The 21,272-nt window shown below is 42.3% G+C and overlaps 1 protein-coding gene across 5 annotated transcripts in view; it reads left to right on the top strand.

The window, feature by feature from the left end:
• The first annotated feature begins 7,151 nt into the window (after positions 1-7,151).
• Positions 7,152-21,272, top strand: part of CDYL2 (chromodomain Y like 2) — a 58,858-nt gene continuing 44,737 nt past the window's right edge. For 2 of the 5 annotated variants that reach the window (XR_010465806.1, XM_065028334.1), the window contains exon 1: positions 7,617-8,336. Coding sequence is in view for 2 of the 5 variants with exons in the window: in XM_065028334.1 (XP_064884406.1) it covers positions 7,617-8,336 (720 nt within the window). In the remaining 3 variants the exon portion in view is untranslated. Of the gene's footprint in view, positions 7,348-7,616; positions 8,337-8,607; positions 8,715-21,272 lie in introns of those variants that run through there. The other 3 variants (XM_065028336.1, XM_065028338.1, XM_065028339.1) reach the window with 3 other exon arrangements.

Below are 21,272 nucleotides of genomic sequence, written 5' to 3'. Positions count from 1 at the left end.
TGTAGAAAAAATTATCTGTATCATATATTTATAAACATTATGTAGCATGAGCTCACAAATAAGCAAAACTCAGTTCTTACTTCCATATAGTAAGTATAGATAGAATTATTTGGTTTGGTCTAATTGTTTAACAACAAAGAGAACACACAGTAATACAAGTCCATGAGAGTTAGACTTGACCAGAACGCCAGGCTGAAACAAAACCACAACTTCTGCTTCCAGGAAACTCTGAACCAGAAGTAACATGTGCCAAAAGAACAGATGAAGAAGGAAAATTAATGCACTATTATAGAACTAAAACAACACACAAACAAGACTAAGTGGTGAGAGGTGAGCTGGGAGCAAGTCCTTTGGTTCCTTCCAACATATGATGTACCTCCGGTTAAAGACTCCAGGTCAGAATTTCAGGAAAGGTAAATTGCTGTTGCTATACTGAAGTCATTGCTTTAAATTCACTGAAAGTCCAGATTTCAGGCTGCAGCTTTTAATATGCTCCAACCTGCTTTGTTCCAACCAGGCTGTGTAGGAAATTTGGGTTCCAGTGTAAAGGTACAGACCTGATTCTCATCACTACTCAGGTTTTATGTTCCCTGATATTTCAAGAATTACTCTTGATTCAGCCTCTTAAATGAATTGGTCTTTCGAATTAAAACTAGGCTTTTTCATTTACGTCTCTTAAATCTCAAAGTCAGCCTATTTTGGTTTAAGAAAGCCCTATTATGGAGACTGTGGACCAGTCAATGCCTACCACAACTGGGCTGGCTGCCATCCCATCTATACTGATACACTCTGTTAGAGACACTTAAGAAAAGTTAAATGGTTCATTATTTGAAAATAAGTATTGCAAATGGATTCAAATTTTTTAAAAGTCATTCTCGTGCAAAAACTAAATAGAATTAAATTCTTGATGATTCTGAAGTTGAGAATGTTTAATGTCTAAGAATAAAAATGAGAGTACAAAAAAAAATAACGTCTAAGAACAAGATATTAACATTTTGCAAGTTCTTTGTCAAAAACTGCACAAGTATCACTTTTGAAGTGTACCTTTCCCGCAAATAAATGCAATGCAAAGACTAGGTCCCATAAGGCCTACTTTATAGCCCTTACCCTAAAAAGTAGTCCTAAGGATTAGCATAGTTAAGTATGTACTGTAATGGAGAGCCTGTTGTATATTCATTTACAGTGGGTATAATTCTCTTCTTAGAGACATTACCAAAGCCAGCAACAGCCCTTCTATGTAAATGGAGAGTTCCACTAGCTTGTATTTAAAAGCATCTATAATAAAAAATAATTAACATGCATGGTATATTTACATATTTTTTAAATGCAGACTGTACAATAAGGCACCATATCACATATATTATTTCAAAACATAAAACATCTTTGAATTTTGTTAAAAAATAAAAATACTCCTTTAAAATTTAGCTTCCATGCTCCTAAATAAAACCCCTGTATATACATCCATCTTCAGAAAAGTGTGCCATTAGTAACTCTAGCTAACTAGGCATAGAAAGAATATCTGATTGTCCACCAGACAAAATTAATGCCCTGGACTACATTTTGTCAAGATCTAAAAGCTCTTTGTTTTAAATTTCCAGGCAAAGAATACCTAATCCTTTACCAGCTCATAATAATATTTTCAGCTGTCTTACAATACCCAAATACAATATACAGGCATTTTCTTGAGTGCAATCTGCCAAGAATCCTGTAACTGCAAAAATGAGTCTCTCCTTAAGGAACACAATCAGAAACAATGCCACAGATAATCCAATCAACTGCTGGAGCAAGGGCCTGAGATCGGGGATATGGATTTCATCCCTTACTGTGCACCTTGCCGTGATCTTGAGAATCATTCAGTCATGATACATCTCAGGTTTCAGATAATAATGTTCAAGATAAGCAAGTATTTTGAAAATACATTAAAAATAAACTGATTAAATTTAGCTTAATGAAATCTAATATAAATGTCTGATTAATCATAAGAAAAGCTTCTTTTTACTGTAAGGGTGGCTGAATACTGGGGCAGGCTGCTCAGAGAGGTCAGCGTATCTCCATCTTTGGAGACACTCAAAACCCAACTGGAGATGGTTACGAGCCAACGTGCTCTAGACAACTCTGCTTTGAGCTGCAGTGTTGGACTAGATGATCTACGGATGTCTTCTCCGACCACCACTATTCTGTGCTTTTCTAACAATTGTATGTAAGGAGTTTTTGCTTGTAAGCCCAGAAAAAGAGACTTGGAGGCACCTCCTGGCTTCAGGCTCTCCATGTATACCATGATTTCCTAAATCCATTGAAAATTCAATGTTGAGCTGTCCGTTTTGAAAGCTGTGCATACACAAGAGTTCCCATATGAAACTCACTTCTACATGATCTACGCTTTCCCATCTTTTTCGCCTTAGTTGGAAAGTAAGTAAATCTTTCAACAGGAAGGTTTTGGCACCTTTCTATTATCTATGACAACATGTCAGGTGGAAAAACAGCATTTGCAAACAAGAGGCAGCACAATATGGAAGGATGTTATTTTTGGTGTCGTTGGGAGGTCCTGGAAAAAGAATCAGTATGTTCAGACAAACACAAAGCTATCTTAATTTTCAATATAAGAGAAGATGCAACAATGATTAGCTTCAATCCTCCTTGCCAGAAATGGGTCTAGTTTAATAAAATAAGATGGTGAATGATACAACGGCATAGCAAGAGGAAGCAGAAAAATGAGAGATGAACAGGTGTGGAAGGCACCTAAATTCACAGAGGTTAAAAGAATACTTCCACCCATCCCATGTTTTTTGAATGAGGCCCTGCATAACCCCTTTTGTTCCAGAACAAGCATGTGTCCTGGTAAAGCATCTTCTACAATGGCTGTTGTATGGTTGATAACAATCCGTGGAAAACACCCTTTTGTTGACTCACAATTCTAGCTGATGTAAGGTCTCACTACCAGGTTTTCTTCAGTGGCTGCTGCTGTGGAACACGGCTTGGACTGCTTCAGGGAAACACTCTTTGGACTGGAAAGTCTCCTTTAACAAGGTAATTTCTGCACTTGCCTTTTTTTTTCTTGCAATGGTGTACACTACCGTTATTTCTTTCTCCTCTGACACACGATCCCAAGCTTTAATTTTTAAGTCAGCTTTTTCTGCATCTCTGTGATGTCAGTCTGTTAAAATGACCACAATGAGTTGGTTCTCACACTTGCCAGAAAATCTGTTAAAATCACTGGATCACGTGAACCATCTCACAGAATCAGGGCACACATTATACTTAATTTGAAATATTTCCCATTGCAAGCAACTGACAAGTAAATATGTGTTATGCAATAGGACTTCCTTATTTTCTAAGTCTTGATGGGTAGTGACAAGTATATACAATGGCATCATATGGATTCCTATGTGAAGTATTAATGTCTTTTCCCATCTGTCTTAGTTGACATCCATTTATTCATGTATCCTTGGCCAAAGTTTTATTTTTCTCCTTCCCAAAATAAGGTGAAACTATATCTGCCATACTTAATAAGACAGAACAGAATCAAAGTTGTAAGAAGAAAAGATGGTTTTCAGAACAGCTGCCATTAAAATATACTTTCAACCCTAGGAAATTTCCATTCTGTGGCAGATGCTGTACACCAACAAACAAACACTACTTTGTTTTCTATATATTATTGTTTGTTTTATTATACTGTGGTATTTCAGATTCTATTTCAAATGCTTCCTCTTGATGGTAAGTAATTGCATGTTATAAGATCCAAAGAAGGGTTTGGAGGAAGATATTAATTTAGCATCAAACAATCACAACTACTTGTTTGCTTTCAAAGACAACATGGCACAGGGCAAAGTATATTGGGCTTTTCCCAAGTCTGCTTCTTCTCACAAAATAATGTAAATCCATTATTTTTTTAAAAGTCTTCCTATTTTCCTTTCACATTTATCTGTTCTCTAATTTTTAGATGCCATATGTATGCTAAGGACATTCTCATCTTGTTTGGCATTTCCTATTTGACTTCATATCTTGGATAATTTTTCTGACGAGCTTCCTGGGATATTTCAGCTCTCTCCCGGCCCTGGCAGGTGAGTACACAGCCAGCACAGCACCCAGCCCAAACCCACGACCCTGCCTGGCACCCACCAGCACAGCGGCGCGACAAGTGACTCTCTTCCTGCTGCACTCCTCACCATTTCCTGCCAGCCCTGCTTTTATGAACTCACTAACACGCCTTCTTTCATTTTCACCCTCACGGACTTTTTCCACGTTCTGGTCATCCTCCCTTCTTTGGTTTGAGACAGACATCTTGTTATTTTGTTCCCTGCTTTCCCCTCCAGTTGCTGCTGCCAAAATATTCCCTTTAACCTCCCGTTTTTGCACAAGCCAAGGCTTTGCACAGCTTTCCCTCTGCATTCACCTTTGGTCCCTGTCCTTCTCTTCTCCCTCTCACTCAAGCCTTGTTTCCACCCTTTTCTGATTTCATTTTCACAATTTCCTACTCTGTACAGTAATTCCCCCAATTTCTCCGTACACCAAATTATTCTCGTCCATCATTCGGCTTCCTCTTTGAGAGATAACAAGGTCCTTTATGGTGACTTTCCATAGCACTTGCTGCCGAAACACACTGTTGTGCACTCTTTGGGGAAGCCGTATTATTGACTGTACGGCATCCACAGTATTTGCATAGCACTGGACAGACTGACTACACAATCAATAACTAATCAATGGCACAGCTATGACAACAGTATTTTAGCTTTCTAAACTATAATAGTTTCCTTTTTAAGTTTATTCGGTCTGAAAGATAACTCCTGTAATTAATGTGGTGGGAAGCAGAGCATCCACCAAACCCAAAGAAGTCAGATGTGACGTATCGCACTTGGAATGCCTCCCGTCCTTGCATTGCTCTCTTGGGATGGGAAACAGGAGAAGGCAGCGAAACAATAAGAGTAATGAATAATCACGTATTTAGCAAAAACATTCAGTTTAGAGTTTGCAATTTGTACAAAAATCTGGATTTTGCAGCAATTTCCTTTCAGAGTAAAGATATTTCCATTCAAAGGCAATTAGAATTGGAAAAGAAGTATTTCCAGAAAATCTGTTATCAGAAACTTTTAAAAGATTGCAATAAGTTTAAATATTTCTATGTTTTCCAAAAGGTTCAGAGGTGTACCGCATGACTACTTACAATAGAGACCTGCTGGGCAAATGAAGGTCACTTGGACTTTTTAAATTCAAAACCTTGTTTTCTGCTAAATGAGAGGGAAATACACTGAAACCACAATCAACTTTTCCTGGGTTTGACAATCGCAAAGGTCCTCTTGCTGCTCCTCACTATTGACTCACACACACCACGTCCCAGGGGACTGTGGACTCCACAGCAAGGAATGAGTAATCAGGAAAAAGATGTTTCCCCTCTTCAAAGTATTCACTAAAGCATTCATCCTTTCTGAACTTCCAAGGTAATGCTTGTTTGGGTTCTAAGTCTTACGGCAACAATATTGACAGTGTTAATGTGATCTAAACACTGTACGATGTAAATGAAATTTTCTGAAATATAGACCAGATCATGGAGATTTCTTCCAACATGGTGCACGGTGGGTTGTTGTAATTCAAGCTGAGAGGAGAATAACAGCGCAGACCACAAAGAACAGTCTGATTATTAGACCTGTCTCAAAAGACAAATATTCTTCTACAGCTTGGGAAGGGACATTTTTTTCATTCATTCAAGACACTTTTGGAGAGAGTTGATACTATGAAGAAAACCAGCCCTTTCAGAGAAGGAATATTTTAGATTGCATCTGAAAAATGACTCTCTGCACTGGACTGCCATTTTGTTTACTGCTGTGGCAAGCAGCAAAGTAGAAGGTGTAATAAAAGACTTTGAAAATGAATGTATTAAAGTATCTATTTATTGATGGAATATTCTGCTCAATGAGGACCCCAAAGAGCTGATTTGCTACTGTAAACAATAAATGTCACTTTACAATAAAATAATTGATTTATCAAGAAGAAAACATGGGGTTTGATTATTAAGTAATGAATTTCTTGGGAACTAAGACATTTTCAGTGCACTAAGTACTAACATTGCTAAAGGCAGGGGTAGTTGACAGTATTTCTTAATCATTTCAACATTTTACTCTTCAAATATCAAATCCCAACAATCCAAATATGGCTGGCAAATTGGAAAGCTGAGAACAACCCTCTAGTTACTTCAGTTAAGCTAAAAAAAGTTACTTTTTATGTAAGCAGAGTGGTTTGTCCTTAGGAATTCAACATTATCACACCACGCAGCAGACCACACAAACCATAAACATCTTTGAGCTCCAAACTACCATAAGACAGTTTTTATTGAACTGTAAATCAATACTAAACTGGTTAGCTGGCAAGTTCATAATCACCAGAGGTAATATTCACAGTTCAAGAGATGGGGTCAATCCAGAGCTTGATGTGCATGCATTATTTCCTACTTTCATGATAAAAGGTGACAAAATACTCAATATCAATATTTCAAACAGGAGTCTTTTCTGTTGGAAGAGTCTTTGGCATCACCTCACTTGGGCCATGCTGGGATTTTTGGTCATACATGAAATTTCAAAAATAATGCAGTGTTCAATACAAGTGACATTTATTAACCATGCGAGACTTACTGTATTATAGTCAATAACCAGCTCCAATCTGCCCCTCAGATAACAGTCTGGGCAGTGCCATATCCCACATTAATGTAGAGTGCAGGGTTACACCAAGGACTGAAATAAGCAGATGTTAAATGTCAAGACAATGAAGACGAACAAAAGCCACGACCATGACAAAGCCAGAGTGCGCAGCGCTCACATTGCACCCAGACTCCCGGGGAAAGACTACCAGAGGTCGGCTACGAGAACATGGGGTCTAAAAGCCGGTACCAACTACAGCAGCTGGCTCCAAAGCCAAGGTGTGAAGAACAGCTCAGAGCAAACCCTAACGGCACTCTTCGTATCAAGAGCAATAATATCAAGAGGACGCTCAACACTTTACCTGGAGAATCAAATCCTTCAGAGCGTGAAGCTGCAGGAACATGACTTGATACTCAAGCAGTGTCCACAGAAGCCCAGACCTTTGCTTCACGGCGTGCACGGCTTCGCGCTAAGGGCCCTTTGTCGCGCAACAGCTCCTGTCTCCTCAAGATTCCATTACGGCTCGTGGAAAGCGGGGCTTCCTCTCACGATGAGCTAGTTCATCTTCACTCACAGACAAGTTGGTGTGAGAAAACCTCTTCAACCTGCAGATCTGCGAGCAGAAGGCATTCGGCTGTAATGGCGGATAAAGGCAGGCAAGAGGTGAAGATGCTGCCCGGCTTGCTTGGCGCCATCTTCACTGGGATCCCTCCCTCAGGTAAGCGGCTGTGTGAGGACACCAGCGGCCATGGGCCTTTTCCTCAGAGGAAAGGACCAGCCAGCTCTGCCGCCTCCGCATCCTACAGAGGCCTCAAAACCCTGGCCGGTGCCTCCATGTGAAGACCAGGTGGCGGGAGGTCAGTGGCTTCCATTTCCTGGAGAGGTCTGGCCAATTTGCAAAATGGCTGCAAGGGAGTGGGAGAGGCCTCTCCATGCCGGGCGACGGGTGGGTGCCAGTGGCAGAGAGAGGTGGCCCCAAAACCCGCCATGCTCCCCAGGCTGCCCCTCCTCGGGGGGCTCACGGGAGGGATCCCGCCACCTCCATTTCGTCGGCGATGGCCATGGGCTGGGTGGGGCGGCCATGCGGCGCCGAGGGGGCGGGAAGGTGGCCGGCAGGGCCGCCCGAGGCCGCCGGCGGGGACCGGCCCCGCGCCCGCCTCTCCCCGCGGTGACCTTGGGCGGGCGCCGCGGCCCTCCCCGCCGCGCGGCCGCTCCTTCCCCCCCTTTTCAAAAAAATTTATTTTTTTTATTTATTTATTTTGGCCGCGGAAAGAGTTTGAAGCGCTCCCGGCTCGGGGAGGGTGGGGGGAAGAAGAGGAGGCCGCCCTCCGAGCGGCCCCGGGACTTTCCCTGCCGAAGGGCGCAGGGGGACCCGTCCCGGTCCCCGTTCCCCCCGGGGGTGGGGAGGGTGGCGGCGGGCGGGGTGAGGTGGAGAGGGGGGGGCGCCGGCCCCGCCGCCGCGGGGGAGACGCGGCTCCCGGCGCTGTGCGCCCGAGCTGCTGCTGGTTACGCCAGCCCCGCCGCCTGCCTCTCTGCCTCTCCTCGCCTCTGATTCTGCGCACAGCCAGCCCCAAAGCCTGTCATTCTGCAAAACACAGTTTACTCAACAGAGAGAGCGAGTGGGGGAGCGGGAGAGGTGGAGAGAGGGAGACGGCGCGGAGGAGCCCAGTCCCGCAACCCAGCATGGCTTCAGGGGACCTTTACGAGGTAGCGGGGGCCGCGGGGCGGGAGGGCGGCGGGGGGGGCGCCGGCCGGGGCGCCGCCGAGGGCAGCGGTGGCGCGTTCGGGAGCCGCTCCGCGGAGCCCTCGTAGTTGCCGAAGAGCGGAGGAAATCGCCAAGGGAAGGGCTGGGGTGGGGGGAAAAGGGCTGGCGTGTGTTTCGGCGCGGGGGGGAGGGAGGGATGGAGCGGCTCCCCTCCCTTCCCTCTGCCTCTCTCTTTCTCTTTCTCTCTCTACTTTCCATCGGGCTTGATCTTAGCAGGCCTTGCAAGAGGGAAGGAGGAAGGAGTGAAGGAGAGCGAGAGTTAGCGGTAGGATGGGGAGGCGATCGCAGTGTGATGAGCCCGGAGAGTGGAGAAAGTCCAGGTAAAGTCATAGGCGCTCTGGACGTGCTGAATGTGCAGATTAGTGCGAAAAAATGCGCCTTAGCGCTGCCGGGAGGCGCAGGGATGGAGGCGGCTCTGCGCCCGCTGTGCAAAGTGCAGGAGCCGGCGCCAGGTTGCTTCACCTCACGCCCGGGGTGCTGCGGGGGCGGCGGCCGGGCCGGGGGGGCCGCGCTGCGCCCCCAGCACCTCGGCGGGCTGCAAAGTTTGGCGGGGGCCCCGCTCCGGCGGGCCCGGGGTGCGAGGTGGGGCGGGAGGCGGCGGCGGGCCCCCCGCAGCCCGGCATGCGGTGCCCCCCGGGCGCAGCGGACGGCGGGGATGCGCCGGGCGACGGCCACCCGGGTTCGGATCGGGGGAGGGAGAGGAAAAGGAGCTGGCAGGCGGTCGGTGAGAGCCAGCCAAATTTTGACCTCAGGCACCCAGTTCTAATGCCCGAGCCGAGAACAAGTCTAGCCACTCTTGTGCCAGAGAAGAAGGAGGGAGAAAGCAGAAATTAAAAATAAGAAAGACTGGACCCAGGTGTTTTACATATCCGGCTCCAGTAAGTGGAAGCAGGGTGGAAGTCTGACATCGAAAATGCCCAACAAGACTGGACGTCCTACACCAGTCCTTGCTCTGGAGCAGTTTCCTGGTGAAATGGCCGTTTGTGTTGCGGTTGTCTGGGGCGCACAGCACAAGGGCGAGGACAGAAGTCATCACCTTCCAGTTGGAACTGTGTGCCCATGATTAGGCACTGCTCAACCATCAGGGTGTGCTTGGGTGTGGAATTGCCTCTGCGGTTCTTTGGACGTGGCTGGACTTAATCTTGGGTTGGTGATCTTGATGATCAACTGTAGGGTCTTAAACGTGCAAGAAGTGGAGGACCTGGTGGGTTTCATGTAGAACAGTTTTTACTTTGTCATGGTCTTTAACAAAGGTCATAGTTACGCAGTGACATAGCTCTATTAAGATTCTATTTTGCCAAGTGGGACACAGATTTCCTTTGAAGTGAACAGCATATGTGGTCTCCTACGTGGTGTTAAATTATTGGAAATACATGATGATTTGAATAGTGTCATTGACATTTTCCCCATCATTTTGTGGTATCTGTCATATTACATTGCAGTTTTAAGGATATTGCATGTCACTTGTATTGGTGTGACTCTGGCGTAGCCAGTGGGACTTCTGTGAAGAAAAACTTGGACACAAAAAAGTTAGTGATAAAATTTTGTATTAGTAACTTCTAGGATGTGTAGAGGATCTTTGCCTGGTCTTGTCTAAGTTTTCTTCCGATGTTTGGATTAGTTCTGGAAAGAAATAAAACTAGTACCTCTTAGGCTGATGGTAGCCATGCTGGTGTAGCTCCTACTCATCATTAAAAAATTCTGCTTTATGATGATCTTTATGTTATTACAAGACAACAATGTTTAGCAGTTGGGTGTGGGCTGTGCATTGAGTACTACAGCGTGGCGATTGAGTGTTGCAGCTCAAGTGGTAACCTGGCATGGAGGTGTTGGTGGGAGAGCAGACATCACCCAGTTGGCAGCCCATTTGAGGCCCAGTCACTTTGCAGGCAGTTGCATGGATGAATGTGAATTGTTAGTACCGTGGTTCAAAGCCTCTGAGTCGCTTCCTTTCTTTGTTACTCCATTTGAACTACTTTTGCTTATCCTTCTATAATATGGAAGAATTGTATCCACCAGAACAGGTAAGTGGAAGATGGCTATTCATTCCTTGTTGTGTGAGGTGTTTAGAATATGCACCTTCTCAGCTGGTCGTGGTGTAAAACCTTCATCCATGTGTCGGACATGTGGGACAAAGTATGTGCAAGGCTTCCATGATCAATCCATCTACATTTTGCGTCTCCACTGGGAAGTTCTCCGTGATGGAGGTCAGAAGAAATGTCTAGAAAGCTGAAGAGTGCGTATGTCTAGCAGGTAGCAAGTGTGTAGATGGTAGTAGCTTCATTTTAAAAACGACTCAGCTTTGCCGCCCTGCTCCTTCCTGTCCCAGAAAACCAACCGCATCAAAGGGACGCATCAGGAAGAAGCTCTTACAGCCGTGATGTCCCACACCAGTTCGCATGTGAGATGAAGCGCTTTGTGCCTTCAGAGCTGACACCTCCATTCTTGCTTGGATACATCATTCTTTTGTATCCTGCTGAACAAGTAAAAACATGGATGGCAGGATGACCATTAAACAGCTTCAGGATTTGAGCTTGAAATGCATTGGGGCTATTGGTGTAAATAAATAATTTGGGGCTTATGGTGACATTCCAAAGTTAAACTACACTCCTGATTCCCATTTGACTCCATTAGTAATATCTGAGCCCTTCCAGGATTCTTACTGAATTTTAGCAAAAAAGACAATAATTACCTCTGCAATTGGGAGTATTTAATACTGGCTGCAAAATTATTTTTGTTAAAGCCAGTGATGATCTTGGAGCCATGGTAAAGAACATTAAAAAGTACAGTGTGCATTACCTGTATTGACTTCTCATACTTTGGTGGCACTCAAGAAACTTAAGTCTAAGATTTTAAGTTTTGGAAATAAATGTGTATACTTATCATGTCAGTTCATGTTCTACTGTTGTTTTAAAAGGCTCTTCAGCCTTTTAAACTTAAATTCAATTAATATACTTATATTGAAGCAAAATAAGATCACAAAGTAACCACAGTGGTTAACTAGGTGCCTTTTTCTAGTTAGAAATGGCTTCTAATCACCTGAAATACTTCCTATTTTATGTCTTTTAGGGCTGTAAAACAGGTACTGATTTATTGTAGAAGCAAAAGAACACCCATTGGGTATTCAGTGTTTACTGGTAGTCAGTTCTAGATTTATGTGTTAGAACCAAGACACTTTACATCAAAAGAGAGTTACTTCCATTCTATGGTAGAAGATAGGTGTTGGTTCTGAAGTTTTATTTTGAAATTTTTTTTGTATTGTTGGTGGTTTTTTCCTTTAACAGTTAGGAATGCTATGTATATTTTACTGTAATTCTCAGACTATTTAAAATACTAGTTTGGCTTTGCTTGACTTTCATGTGCTTGTGACTTCAAGCTTTTCTGAGGTGGAGAAAGAGTCATGGAACGTTCCTTTTTTTTTCCCCCTTCTTTCTCATAAGAGGTAACCTGTTAAATATTAAAGAATTATGTGCATATTCCTTAGAAATAACAAACTGAAAATAAAGGACTTGACAAAAGGGTATTCACAGTGGCCTTCAGTAAGGCAGCCCTGGTTTGCTTTGTGACTCAAATACACTGTTGGATGCATAGATGGGAAATCCTCGTTAATTTTGGTAACAAGCAGAAAGGGTAATGTATTGCCTCTTAGATACCAAGTTTGTATATTCACGTTAATATTGTCAGTAATTTGAAGTATTATTATGTATTTTCTATGTACAATTTAGTTCTCATTATCTGAACCCAAGCAGTTCTTTCACAGAGGCTCTGGTATGAAAAGTGTATGAGATGGCTTTAGAGGGGAAAACAATTCAACATGAACAGTGCACCGAACTTCGTTTGTCCTAGCACAGAGCATCCCATTTGCTACAATAAAATTCCAGTCTATTGATGAATATGTGAGTCAGTATCATAGAAATGCTCATGAAGCTGACTTTGCTTTTTTTAATGTAATATTTTGGGGATTTGTATGTAATGAACACAATTAGACATTCAGGGATGATAATGTTGAAATCTAAAGTCTTATTTTAACATTGTGTCAAGTTATATTACAACACTTTAGGTAAGTGATCTAAAGATTATAGCTAAATCTCTGAAGGGGACTGTCACATGCGTATATTTCTGGATTACAATAATAAAAACAGCCTTTAGAACTTAGGAGTTTTTGCATTGAAGTGTTGGTCTTTGTGGAAAAGGGATGTATTAAAAAAATGGCATCTTCTCACCAAAATGATGCAGTGTCCATGGATAGGAAGTTTGTCCACCATAGCGACAAGTTTCATTTAAATCTTGGTGTGTTTATGCAGCTGTGTAAGAATGAGCTGCAGTTTATTTTAGCTTATGTGATCCATCAGAAAGATAACGCATTCCCAGATGAGTTACAACATCTCCCGTTTATACCTGCGCTCAGGTACCAGCAAAGTCAAAACTCGAAGATAACAATGGCCCCATTTGCCCTGCTGGATCTTTGACATGTGGAGACACGCCAATCGCAGAGAACATGGCTGAGCTGTTGGGTGTGAGGCTTGGTCTGCAGAGGCAGAGCTTCAAAAATAAGCTTTGTTTTACAAAGCGAGGAAATGCAAGTTTTTGAGCGTTGTGGCTCTCCATCTTTTGCATCTCTTGCAATGGAGTCACTTTAGGAGAGACACATACTTAAACCTGCTTATTGAACCGGAAAGCTGAAATCTATTTTGAAAGTATTTCACACATATCTTCTAAGACAGAAGTGACTTACAAGAAGATGGTGTATTTAGGTAAATGTTATTATTTCTCAACTTAAATCAACCTCTTTATTGATATAACAGCTCTGTGCTGAAGAAACAAGACTCATTTCACAACCAGAAAAGAGGGACTTGAGGCAGAATCTGAGGGATATAGAACCGAGTTTAGCACCTGCTCCTGTAGAATGGTGAGCCATGGGTGCAGCGCCGGCTTCGGGAACACAGGCTCGTTTCCCCAGCTGAGCACTGCTCACCTTTTAAGTAACACCTTACTTTTTTAATGGAAAAGCTTTACTAACACCTATGTTGAAGAATCAGCTATTTCTCTATACGTCGTCATTGATCTGCTATCAAAATCGGCTTTTAGAAGACATCTCCTCAAAGTAAGGTAACCTGTGAGCTGTCTTACCCTCAGTAGCAATCTAGAAATCTTGCTGCCCGATGAACGTTTTTGGGACTCTGTTCCGAACTGGTGTGATTTGCGGCACAGACAGAATTCTTTGATGCTGCACTGGGCAATCATCTGGACAATAGATTAAACTGAGCTATGAAGCATATAACAAAGAGTTAACCTGAGGTCTCGTAGTTCTCTAAATTAAAGATACTGAGTGAGTTTCAAAACTGTAACTGAGTAACTCTGGCAATATTCATTATCTTACTAAGAAATTCCAGCGTCGAGCCGCATGTGGAACATTACAATGCACATAATGACTGTGTTGTTTACCTACAGCGTCACTCGTCACCACCACTCCAGCTTCCTCATTACATTGTAAACTGCTTGGCATATTTTGGGATACTGAACACCAATGGATTTCTTACGCATGTTGCCGTTTTGTTACAATCTTGATGAAGTGTTTTATCTGGATCAAATGTAATTTATCTCAAGATACACATATATTCCTGCTTGGAAGGCTACTGAAAACATACTCCGTATCGCTCTCTAAAGCTTGAACACAGGAGTGAAGATTTTCCCACCTTCCCTTCCTTACCCAGGTTCAGTGTTCCTACAAACATGAAGATTAAAATGACATCAATTTTTGTAATGCTTTCTGAATGACAAATACAGTGCTTTCCTTTGGGTTGGTCTTTGATTCAAAGTTAAAATCCAGCAATAAACTCATTGTTTAGTAATTGTTTCCAAAAATTAAAATATTTAGAGATAGGCAGTTGAAATAATGGCAAAATTTAAGTGTGGTGTAATATTGAAAGAAATTGGGTGATTATTTTTTTTATCAATGGAGTAATTGTGATGGCCAACTATGCTGTAAATAGCATTTCTTTGTCCATTCATTTGACTTTTAGCAGTATTGCAGTTTCTTGGCTATGTGCATTTTCATCAGTGCAATCCCTTTTTGTTGTTCCTCCTTACCCATAGATTTTTCAGACAATTTCTGGTACTGGAAAAAAAAATAATTAAGTAGTCAGCTTTTCCTTGTGTTTAAATTATTAGAACAATATAATGTATCAGACAATTTAAAATGAAATATTTGCAATGTAGGGTAACTAGTAGTGGGGTGTGTGAATGCTGACTTGCTTTACATTCCTGCAAATAAGAATATTCTGTCTGTGACAAAAGGAAAGTCATCCCTGTGGCCTGTTGAAAAACAATGTCGCATTCCTTGTTTGTTATCAAAACTTTAGACTGGTAACATTGCCAACCTGACAGGAAATGCACTTCAATCTGTTTTCTTCTATTAACATAGAGAAAACGTAGATTCCAATACTATTTCAATACTGTATCATAAATTATAATATAAACTATTGCTGCCAACCTATCAGGTCTCTAAAGACTTTCACAATAAGTTAATATGATTGACCTGTATAGGAAAAGATGATTCTTGTTGTGGCTTAGCAGAGAAGGGGAAATAGGTTGACTCTTGTCAAATTGTGAAGAGTAGCAGCATGATCAGTAGACTGCAAGTGAACACTAAAACAAAACCTGCGTTGAAAACATCTGCCAGAAAGACACTTTTATTTGAAAATCGCAGTTGCCCCGTATGGGCTTTGCTAGATTTATAACTGACCACCCACAAAACTTGCAGCCCATTCCTCCAGAGGGACAAACCAGAGCAATGAGATTTTCTGCCATAAGGCACTTCGCTCCATTTATTGAGATCTTGTGGGGTTTATTTGAAATAATCTTGTAATAATGTGATCATTTACATGTGCTCAGCACTCAGTGGATTAGGAAGGGATACAGGGGACTACACACCACAAAGTCTGAGCTCCATTGCAGGCAAATTAGCAGCACCTATAAAAAAAAAATAGAGTCAGCAGTTGTATGTGAACGTCTTGGTTTGGAGAAGAGTTAACGTAAGTTTTCAGAGGAAAGTCACATCTCACAGAACTGTCAGTCAACACGTGGACAAGCAAGGCTCTGGCTGGGGTACATGGATTGTCAAAAAACCTGCTGGTAAGATCCCCCAGGAGCAGCTGCTGCTGAAACAACCCTGTGATCCAGAAGGGTCGGTCATCGCTTTGACTCCCTGGTTCACAGAGAGGAAGCAACAAAGGGTCATTACAGCAGAGTGTCCAAACATCAGTACTGGGACCTGCGTTGGACAACAGAATCATCACTTATTTGAAAATAATCACATTTGCTGCTGATAACTTATAGATTATTATTAGCATTGTCAAGAGATATGTTGACGGCGAAGAGCTGGATGAGAGCAGCTGAAATACAGCATTTATAAATGCAAGCTAATGATCAAAAGAAAGATAATCCTGACTATACATGCATAACAGTGAGCCCTGAGGAAGCCGTTACTATTCAGGAGTGATCTCGGAATCATTGTTGGAAACTTTCTGGGTGTGTCTACATGAGTATTTTAATTTGGATCAGGTGCGTGCTTTTGAAGTGAATCTCCCTGTGATCCCCAGTTACCACACCTCGGTTTGCATCACCAAACTGTCGTGGAGAGCAGTGACCGCCCTCCCTTCAGGTGCAACCAAACCAGAAAACGTGTTCCAGCTCCTAATGGGTGTCTGGTCCATGGGACCAGACTGCTGCTGCTAATCAGAGGTAAACCTCAGGCAAAGAGAATTTGGGGTGTTATTAAACAAGCAGTTGAGGATGATGGGGAATAGCACTGCGCTTCCACATCTGCAGCACCGCACCCGCTTCAAGAAAACAGAACTGGGAATGATGCAGAGAACGGCAAACGGGATGTTTCACAGCATGGAACAGCTGCCAGAGAAGACACCTAATGACAATTGGAAGTGATCGAGGAAGATATGAGTGGTATGGAAAAGACAAATGAGGGATGATGAGTTAATTCAGCGATGAATGTTACTTCTCATTGCGCAAGAAAAGGCACGCAGCTAACGAAATCATTAGGCAAATGAATGAGACAAAGGAAGCACTTCTTCACAGGATTGAAATCTTGGAACTCATTGCCATGGGATGTTGTGGAAGTCAGAACTGAAAATGGTTTCAAAGAACGGTAAAACAGCTTCTTGGAGGATAGGTCCCTTCATACCTTTCTGCACAAAAAAATCTTTAAACTGCTAATGGCCAGAAGTCAGGAGGGTAGAGCAAGGGCAGCACTTACTCTACAGATGCTGTTTTGTAAGCATCCAGTACTAATTTCTATTGGAATATACAACATGTTGAACTAAATGGACCTTTAGTCTGACCTCATATGGCAGTTCTTAGTTTTGTACTTAATACAGTCATTAAACAAACACAGGTATTGACTAAGATGTTGATACAGTCTGCAGAGATCACAAACATACTCGCCTTACAAGTTGTATTCTGGTATTCTAATTGCTAATCATTGTCAATTAGCATCCTTGCAAACGCAGGGATAAATCAGAATAGTGGGTTCAGGTTCCAACAGAAAATTCAGTCTGTGTTTTAGAGACCTCACAGTCTAGACTTCCAACAAGATGCAACAGGTGGTAGAAGCAAACAAAAGAGTAGAAGGGAGGAGGTGATGAAGTAACATTGAATCAAACATGCATAATAAAAATGAAGTTTTGGCTCACTGCCGTAGCTCTGGCTAATAACTGGGGTAAGAGGGATAAACTAGAATACATTTGAGTAAACGCATGGAATGAGGCAGATGATCAAGTCAGTAATAATTAGAAAACTGTATCAATGTAATGTTTCTGATGAACAAAACCAGCTTTCTCCTACTTCTATGAGAAAAACATTTCAGCATCTAAAACTGTTTATTCACAACTTTTCTGTATTTACATTTTTCAGTGCTCTTTGCAGGCTTCCTTAATGCTGTACAGGGTTGTTAATACACACATATAAATCTGTAAAGGCTTTACCTAATTATACATTAAGAAGCCACTATCTTTTAACAAACCCTTCGAGTTGCTATTTTGTTGGGGTTTTTTTTCCAGAAATGGTGACTACTAATATATTGAAATATAAACAGCCTAATTTCTAACTGATGAGCTCAGCTTGTCAAATTATTTCACAGATAAGAAAATTAACTTTTTTTCGACATCAGTTTGCAGTCACTGCAATGAGCCCTGGTAGTGTAAACTCTTCTCAGACGGCAGATGAAGAGGAGAGCTTTGCTCGTCTATCTTGTTAGTCTTATCACTAAGAGAGATGTTACGAAATAAAGTGTGACATTCCCTAGTTTTTTAAAAGACTACTTTGTAAACTTTGTTTGACTATGCTAATAGACTTTCCTTTAAATGTTACGCAGTTGGAAGTTTGCTCTAAAAATATTTTTGAAACCGTTGAATCATTTCCTTTTTTGGAGAAGGGACTGTTTTGCAAAATAGAAAATCACATTATCACATTAATACATCCGATGAATTTGTCTTTCAGAAATCTTTTTGCAAAAGGTTTCAGGTGTTTTAGCACAAGAAATCCGGCAGGAAAATTGCTGGGGAATTCCTGCTAAATACAGTCCACATGAAAAGAAAATGCACAGTAATGCTTACCGGGCTCATACATGGATTCTGAGACTCTTGGACTGCAAAGATCTCGATCACAAGGTTTTTTGGTGATTAATGTAAGGGAGAATAGCAGACTCCAGTGTGAACGTGAACGCATGAATTTAGGATGACACAGCATGAGAGGAAATTTGATGAGAAGTGATAGAACTTATCTCAGAGGAAGTCGCAACCTTTTGGGTTCAGCAATGGCATGACACAACAGTATAGCTCCAAATTAAATAAGAATATGACTCAAATATCAAAATCCATACAGGGAGGAGGATGGAGACCTTAAGTATCCCAAATTAAGTACTAGGAATTACAGGGAAAACAACATTTGTGTACTAAAATGCCTTCGCATGACTCCAGGGGAAAAAACCTTGAAGTTCTTAAAGGAATAAATACTGATGAGGGGCAATTAAAACTTTGTGATTCAACTGCAGCAACTGGAAGCGAGACTGTAATAGTCTGGGTGTACAAACCCAGGCTTTTCACAATCCAAAAATGTGGAAAAGTTGAAAAGCCGCTTCAGCTCTTATGAAATTCAACATTACCACTGGTTCATCATTTTCTTCTGTGTGGAAATATCAGAACTGATGCACTGTAACAGCCAGAAAAGGAGGTGTTAGAGGTGATGAGGAGCTTGACAATGTTTTATCCAACTAGCTGCTATTATGTGCCTAATATGCAGATGAATACATAGTAGTATACAGTATTTATATAGTCAGCAAAATACACCTTAGTATGGAAACAGTGCTAAAAGTAACAGGAGACTGAGAGAAGCAATAGTTACCAGCTTCAGCAATTTGGCAGCAGAAAAGCTGAACTTTTTTGGGTTTTTTTTCAGTTGAAATGCAAGATGACTGCTTTTCTGTCTTTATATATATGAAACGAGAGTGTGAGACGTGCAATTAAATAAAAAATAGACAATCCAGACTGCAAAATTTAGTAACATTGAATGTTTCCATTACTTACCTTTATGGCCTGATAATGTCTTATGTACAACAGAAGCCCTGAGCATCTGGGCACTGATGATACACAAAAGATGCAACAGAAACCCCAGAGAAAGCTGTTTGATAATGTATTTTTACATATACTGAGGTAATAGCAGCTCTTTTACTTTACACCCACAGAAACACTCATGTTTTTTAATACAATAAAAAGGGTGAGGCCTTTGGCCACCTTCTGTGGCCTTCTTAGTGCTGTGTTTTATTTGTCTCTTGGTGTCAAGAACAGTGATTATCAATTAACTGTGGGAATCGTGGGTCTCTGAGCAAAACAGTTTGGCAACAGAGGGCTGAGCGATGCCTTCGGAGCCCAGGGGATGCGGATCAGCTCCTTCCTCAGACTCGAGGAGCATCGGATGGTTCTGCCCCTCCGTGTCCTCAGCCAAGGACCATTCGGACCATTCATTCCCCACCTCCCACCGTCATCCCTGCTGCCACCTCACCAGCTGTGAATGACGTTCAGTGCCTCCCCATGCCCTGACGTGCACTTGTATCAGGCGACAGATGAAAGCAGGAGTGCCAAGGTGGCTTGTCATCCCTCCCTGCTGACTAAGGCCTATGCAAACAGTACGTTGTATGGCATTTATCAAGTGGATCAACATAACAAAACTTCCAAGCTCCAGGGAAGACACCCTCTGTTTTTTTTTCATGGTACACATCGCAAGCTTTGGATTACTATTCTCATCAGTCTTTCATTACACTGATAGAATGCACTTTCGTCGAAGAACGGCATGGCTCAACATGTGGACTGCCTGTTGTAGTTCATAATCTTGTATGAACTGTTGTCCTCGCTGCCTCGGAAAGCTTCACGGAATTGCAAGACGAATTGATGGCAGACTGCTGTTTCTCCCAGTTGAATAACACGTCCTCTCACTTTGTCATGAGCACCACAAAGGATGGCAGATTTTTTTCCTGCATTGTTTAACCATCCTACGCTTTGGCTTTCTGACACGACATTACTTACAGTATTTCTAGTGAATGCCAGGGATACCACATTTCTCACTCTTAGGGGTATCAAGTATTGCAGTGTGTGCGTGGTTACGACTTATTGACAGGCCACTGTGGGCTGTGATTTGAATTGTTCCGCAACTGTGCTGCTGTTACTTTTTGTGCTTCATCCACTCCTATCACATACCACTGATAGCCTGCTGTGTTTAGAAGACAAAGGCAGGTCTTTCACACGAACTGGACCTTCTGCATCTACCATGAATGATGCAGTTTTCCTTCCATGCTATTATCTGCTGCTCTTGGAGCCTATTTAGTATACAGGGAAAACGTCTTGCTTACTGATCAATTAAGATGTGTAAACTACTCTTGGATATGCAATCTACATTGCTGTTATACTGCCCATTTCAAGATATGTGTCCGAAGTACAGTTCACAAACCAAGGACAACATTTTCGTGCAGCTTGGACCAGCTCTAATGGAACTTTCCCTAAACATCTTTCTTCATGTCCAGCTGCTCTTGCTCCTGTTACCACCAAAAGGCAGCCATTCCAAGATCACAAGCATCTCTGGCCATCAAAAGTTTTAGTCTAATGGCAGTTGACCTTTCAAAGTGCAGGGTTACACACTGAGGATGTTTTTTAGTACTGAGAATCACAAAGATATGTTTGGGATGTGTATTTAAATGCATACGCTTTTACAGGCACCGAGAGGATAGCTGGGGATTGCCTACAGATATTTAGTATTTGATATATCACTTATTCAAGATTTGGAAAGCACTTGAGTAGGAAGCCTCGGGGTTAGCAGAGGAACTGCGTGATAAGCTGTAGATCTCACAGAAAAACTGATAGCAAGACCTACCTTTTCATTCCCTGTCTGATGGCACAGTGGTGTAATAGGGCTTTGCGGTGCCAGATACAGTGTCACTGAGGGGGACAGAGGATGAACCAGGGCTGTTCTCAGTCAGTTTGGGTGTTCTGTGTCTTTTGAAGTGACTGGTCTTTAGCTCTGTTTCTGAGAAGGTTACTTGAACCTCTGACTCAAACAGAGCCATCTCCGAATGGGGTAAACCAGTAGCTGCAGCCCGTCTGGGACAGAAACTGCAGGCTGTGCAGAGCACGTTCCCCTTTGCAAACATGGTGGCAGCTGCTTTCGATCTGTGGCTTCTCGCTGCTATTGTGTGAGGGAATCACACTCTCTGAGTTTCGAGAGCCACAACAGAGAGTATGTAAAGCTGTGGCTCATTTAGGGCTGGATGTTATTTTAATGAGCTTAATAAATCCTCTATAGGACTGAGAGTTTCT

Source organism: Columba livia, chromosome 13 (assembly GCF_036013475.1).
Source record: "Columba livia isolate bColLiv1 breed racing homer chromosome 13, bColLiv1.pat.W.v2, whole genome shotgun sequence".
NCBI classification, from domain to species: domain Eukaryota; kingdom Metazoa; phylum Chordata; class Aves; order Columbiformes; family Columbidae; genus Columba; species Columba livia.
Note: the sequence above shows the minus strand (reverse complement) of the source record. Positions and strands in the feature narration are given on the sequence as shown.